The sequence below is a fragment of the Lipotes vexillifer genome, unplaced genomic scaffold (genome assembly GCF_000442215.2).
Source record: "Lipotes vexillifer unplaced genomic scaffold, Lipotes_vexillifer_v1.1 scaffold954, whole genome shotgun sequence".
Taxonomy (NCBI): Eukaryota; Metazoa; Chordata; class Mammalia; order Artiodactyla; family Lipotidae; genus Lipotes; species Lipotes vexillifer.
This window is the reverse complement of record NW_006780598.1, coordinates 296,486-302,485: the sequence shown is the minus strand read 5'-3', so window position 1 is coordinate 302,485 and position 6,000 is coordinate 296,486. Positions and strand designations below refer to the sequence as shown.

The window sequence follows — 6,000 nt, the reverse complement described above, 5'->3', positions numbered from 1 at the left end:
CTAACCTTTCATACTTTTATACATCCTCTAAGTCCAAGTTATAACTAGAATCTGAGAAAGGGCTGGACCAAGAGTGAACAGAGTAATTATATAACTTTTATTTTTTTGTGCTTATCTAATTGAATATATTATCTATATCTATCCACCTTCCAAAATACAAAAAAACACTTTCAGGTGTTTTCCCTCAAACCTTACCCCAGACAGAGGATAAGGAGAACATGCCAAATCATTAGTCACAGAACAGACCGCCCCCACCCCAACCCGCCCGGTTCACTTGCTCTTTTCATTTTCCTAGATGTTACTAGGATAAAGAATCTGGAACACCTACTTAAAAAACTCTCCTTCTGTAGAAGATTAATACAACTGTTGATAAAATTAGTCCAATGAGATTCTTTTAAGAATTGATATTTTTAATCTACATAATGTTAAACTGCCTAAAAAACAACATGTTCTTTGTTGCTCAGTAAAAACCCTATCTCAATTGCGGACAATAAGATGGGGAAAGGTGAGGTTCTGACAGTCTGGAAGAAGTTTCTTTATGACACAGAGACAAGAAAGTTGAGATGAGTCTACTCTGCTGTAGATTCCCTAAATGCTTTTGTGTTCTGTTTCAGTTCTTTGGAAACTGAAAAAGGGCTTTGAGTAGTTCTAGTCAGTGTTGTCAAGCTCCATTCCTCCCAGTTCACAATGCCTCACCTTTTCCTTAGGGTATGAAGTCAAATAAACTCCCAGCCTGAAAGAGGTTTTTGTTTGTTTGTTTTTTGTTTGTTTGTTTTTTTGTTTTTGGCAGTACACGGGCCTCTCACTGTTGTGGCCTCTCCCGTTCGGAGCACAGGCTCCGGACGCGCAGGCTCAGCGGCCATGGCTCACAGGCCTAGCTGCTCCGCGGCATGTGGGATCTTCCCAGACCGGGGCATGAACCCGTGTCCCCTGCATCGGCAGGCGGACTCTCAACCACTGGGCCGCCAGGGAAGCCCTGAAAGAGGTTTTAATACTACTTAACTAGTATAATGAAGGCACATCCCACCAGGTGTTATGGAATATATAAAATTAACCATTCCTGGACCTCATAGAAAGAAGACTTACATCTCATAAACACTATTTTCCCTCAACTTTTTATTCATTCCTTCTCCAGTTGCATCCTGAACTAGACTTTCAACACACCTCAGGCCTGGATTACTACCACAGCTTCTCCGACTGCCATCAGTCAGCCTATAGGTTAACTTTCTTTCAACATTCCTTTGTCGTTTCCTATCACATTGTACCAAAACTCTTCTGCCTAGCTTTAAGGCTATCATTTGGCTCATCCTTCCTATCCAACTTTATTTTATACTATTTCCCAAATAGCAGGTCCCCTTCCCCTAGGATAACTGAAATTCATTTGCTCTTTATTAGGGAAAAGTTGAAGAAACAAGGAAAAGAAAAACAGACACTGAAATCCCTAACAGCAAAAGTTTATTTACAATTGTAGTTAAGGAATATTTTTAATGCATGCTGAGAAAACAGTAATATTCCAAACATATAGGTTACTCTCTGGTAAGGAATACAAGATGACGTTGGGAAAGGCTTTGGCATACACAACAACTGGAACCAGGTTAACAGAACACCTGCACTATTAGAACGTTGTTATCAGAACACTTACATATCATCTACTTTATATGTCACACCAACTTCATTAACAGCTCATCTCCTAACTCCTCACTGGCTATTTGAGTAAATAGCATTCAAGGTTAAACATTAAGACTAGGGAGCAGGGAAGAAATACAGAAGTGATAAGCATCACAACATTTCAGAGCCTATATATACTAATACAACATTAAGATTAAGAAACAGTATTCCAATTTTTTTCTGAAACAGCATTTGGCAATGTTTTAGCGCATAAGAAGACACTGCTTTGGTCCATCCACTCCTTCCAGCTTTTCAAAGTGTTTCCTAGCATTGCGGATATTGATCAGAGTAGCTGCAGAAGCTGAGGGTGGGGTAGGGAAGATAACCAACAGACTAAGTACAGCAGCCAAAGGAATAATTGACTAGTAAAAACAAATAAACAAAAGAGAGCCAAATCCCTCAATGTATGTCACAGAGAACATAAGTCCCAAGTTAACCAGAGTTTAATTTTTCTGAATAAATAAAAGATTTGTTTATATTCTAAACATAGTATTTTCAAAATAAATTTTCAAACTCTTGGTTTGGAGCTAATAGTAAAAAAGAACATTATCTTATCTTGTATTCTAATATTAACCTAAGATAGATAACTTAAGAGATAATTTAAACTTCTGGGAGCATCCTGGAAATACTGCTAGAACCTTTATTTCAATGGTTGTGATGGATATGGCTATTATGGCATGGAAGCACCAAATATCTCTCTTTATGCTCATAACAGAAATATGGGAGTATGGTACTTAGGAATATACATGACATATAAAATGGTTCAACATTTAATAGTTCAGAGCTTAGATTGACTAGTCTTTTAAAAATCTACCCCACATGGAGCATAAGTCATACATTTGGGTTCTTTTTCTTTAAAATCCTTAGATGTAGTAACTATACATAAGTAATTTTTAAAGTTCCCATGAAGAAGATATAATACCCTAGAGTCTAAATTATCTTTAAGTTTCAAAATATGTCTATTAAATAAAAAGTATTTACCACTAGTACTAAATTTTTTTTTCATTGTTGTAAAATGCACATAAAATGAAATTTACCATTTTAACCATTTTCAAATGTATAGGTCAGTGGCATTAAGTACATTCACAGTGTTGTGCACTACTAAATAGCTTTTCCGTATCTTTAATAATGTACTACCTCTAGGGAAATTAGCTTAAAAAATACGTGGCTTTGAACCTACGTCAGCTAAGTTTAAACTTACGAATGGATGGATCAGACATCACGACCATCACATAAGTGTTGGATGTAAAGATGTCAATGAAAGCAGCAAAGTTAGAGTTCCTGACTTCCATGCTCTGGAAAGAGGCAGCCAGCTTGCTATAGGAGAAAGGAGAAAAGTGAGTCAAGAACGTAAAATAATAGCAACATAAGACATTCTTATTTTTCACGTTAAACATTTTCATAGCATTATATCTCAATCCACCACCTCATTAAGACAGTTAATCACTAATCCCACTTTACTTTCCAAGGAAACTCTAATGACAAATTTAACACGTGCTGGAAAGTGACTTAGAAAGTGGATTAGGACTTGATACTGACTGTGAAACGAAAAGTGGGCTTAGACCTAGATTCATATTAAAAATCATGTTACCAAAGATTTCTCTAATATTTAAGAAGTTTATTCAGTTGAAATTTCCCTATCATTGAGATTAATAACTGTATCTTTTGAATGTTAGTTATGCTGAAATTCTAGAAATGATCCCATTTCTTTGAAAACAAAAAGGGTAATGATATTTATATGCCATTTGCTATTTCTTCTTAAAAATGTTAGAATAAACATGCCAGAAAGTCTCAAAGTGTGCTATGACATAAAAGGTAAAAAATTACACTTATTCTATTGTCTGGGCATCAAAGTTTTACCAGGATAAGAATTTTGATTATTAAATCTTTACTAGATTATGATGTTCAGCCATTCCTTCTTCCTATATTCACAATGCTAAGATTCAAATTGTATTTAAACAAAGCTGAGACAATATGATCAGATATTTCTAGACTCTCTACTTTGTACCATTCTTGAATCAGTCCCTCACTATTTTAATTACCATAGTTTTCTAGTAAATCTTAGTATTTGGTAGGGTAAATTCTCCTTTCTTGTTTTTCAAAACTCTCTTGGACAGTTTCTGTTTATTTTTTTCCCAAATAATATCAAACATCTTGAAGGGGTACTCTGCTTAGATATTTTTCATATGCTTCTTCTGCATCAGCTGACTTTGCATTAAAGATGTCTTTCACTTCTGTCAACTGTAGGCTCCCTTAGAGTTTAGCTTTATTTTTAATATAAAGTAGTATGCTGAATATAGAAGTGCAGTCTACTATAGTTATTTGAACCTCTCAAAAAATGACAATTTGTTCCAGAGATAAATACATCACATAAGATCTCTTACCTGCAGCTCAGCTTAAATTGCTTAATAATGTTGCTGATTTTCTCAAATCTGTGGACATCATGCTGTTCTTTACATTGATAGTGAGAAATCACCTATGAAAAAGAGCAATGCCCTTTAAATCCATGCAGTGCTGTCATATCACCCTCTACTACTCTTCAAGGCAATACATTTGTCAGTCTCTTGGTCACCCTGATTTTCAGGGTAGACTTGGCACCTGGCTTTACTGCCTCTATTCCTCTGTCCCATATCCTGTCAACATCTGCATAATTTCAACATCCCTACGGATGACCCATCCAGTACTGTTTGGTTATAATTTTATTAGATCATTTAAGTATTGTATTATCTATTTTGGTTCACTGCTGTCCTTTCTCACTTACTTTAATCATTAAATATTCATCTTATTTCAATACGATGGTCTTTGATTCTAAAAAAGTACAAATCAAAAAGGAAAAATAAAAATTCTTAGCTGTTCTTTTTTTAATATTTTATTTAGTTATTTGTTTATTTATTTTGGTTGTGTCGGGTCTTAATTGCAGGCACACAGGATCTTCGTTAAGGCATGTGGGATCTTTTTGCTGTGGCATGCAGGCTCTTCATTGCGGCACTCAGGCCTCTCTCTATTTGTGGCACGTGGGCTCCAGGGCGTGTGGGCTCTGTAGTTTGCAGCATGCAGGCTCTCTAGTTGAGGTGTGCAAGCTCAGTATTTGTGGTGCACAGGCTTAGTTGTCCCGTGGCACATGGGATCTTAGTTCCCCGACCAGGGACTGAACCTGCATCCCCTGCACTGGAAGGTGGATTCTTTACCACTGGACCACCAGGGAAGTCCCTCTTAGCTGTTGCTGAGGTGTACTTAACATATTTAATTTTAATGAAGTCTATAACCAAGTGGGTTTTGGTATCATATTTAAAAATCTTAACTGAACAATTCTGACCTCTGAGGATTTACTATTTATAAATGAACCTATTCATGATGGATACCAATGCCAGCTGAAAATACTTCCCCTAACACTTTCAGATTAATAAAACCACACAAGTATTTCCCATAGGCTGATGTAAAGTTTCTAGTAGGAAGCAAAACTGAGTCATTTGCCAGAAGAAAATTCACAGGGCAATTCCCTGAAACCATGTGAAAATTTCAAAACATAATTCCTAGACCAATGGTGGAATAGGTTCCTGTTGATTGACTTCAAGAGCTACAGTGAAAATGGTCAATCACAACTAAACTTAGTCCTCAAGAGAAAGCAAAAGCTATTTGTTACTGCCAGTGAAAAACAGAGTTTATATTAGGTTAACCTCTATGATCATGTGTGGTAGATGTGGCAGGAGAATACTGCTGAAGCAGGATTCTACCATGCCACATGTCTCAAGATAGACAGAAGAGCTCACCTGCTTGTTGCTATTACCACTAGCAGGAAAGACAGGGCTCAGGGTAGTGAACTTCCAAGCAAGTGATCCCTGCCTATGGGCTGAGGTAGAAAGACACTCTAGTTAGGACTCCTTGCCTCAGCTGTACCAGTTAGCAGGAAGGATGACTCCCAAATATACTACCATTAAAAATAATGTTTCCACAAAGGAAGGAGAAAAAATTGCACTTTGAATTCTCTGCCCTCTGTTGGCTGCAATAGCAAAAGAAATCAACGTTAAACAGTTTGCCAACTGTATGCTAAACTTTGTGCTAGGGCTTAATGTTACCTTGTCCCATTTTAATCCACACAATAAACCTATGATATAGATATTATTATCTCCATTTTATAAAAGGGGAACCAAACTCAGAGAGATTAAGATATGTGTCTACTATATATATGCTGTCTACAAGAGACCCACTTCAGATCTAGGGCCACATATAAACTGAAAGTAAGAGGATGGAAAAATGCATTCCATGCAAACAGAAATCAAAAGAAAGCTAGAGTAGCAATACTCATATTAACAAAATAGAGTTTAAAATAAA

General features: G+C 36.5%; 1 protein-coding gene across 2 annotated transcripts in view; it reads right to left on the bottom strand.

Moving 5' to 3' along the window:
- Positions 1-1,431: 1,431 nt before the first annotated feature.
- Positions 1,432-6,000, bottom strand: part of RRAGB (Ras related GTP binding B) — a 58,336-nt gene continuing 53,767 nt past the window's right edge. The window contains exons 9-11 of one of the 2 annotated variants that reach the window (XM_007453728.1): positions 4,053-4,144; positions 2,870-2,985; positions 1,432-1,969 (exon numbers count right to left, since the gene is read on the bottom strand). In XM_007453728.1, the coding sequence (XP_007453790.1) occupies positions 1,872-1,969; positions 2,870-2,985; positions 4,053-4,144 (306 nt within the window). In that variant the 3' untranslated portion in view covers positions 1,432-1,871. The remainder of the gene's footprint in view (positions 1,970-2,869; positions 2,986-4,052; positions 4,145-6,000) is intronic. The other variant, XM_007453729.1, reaches the window with a different exon arrangement.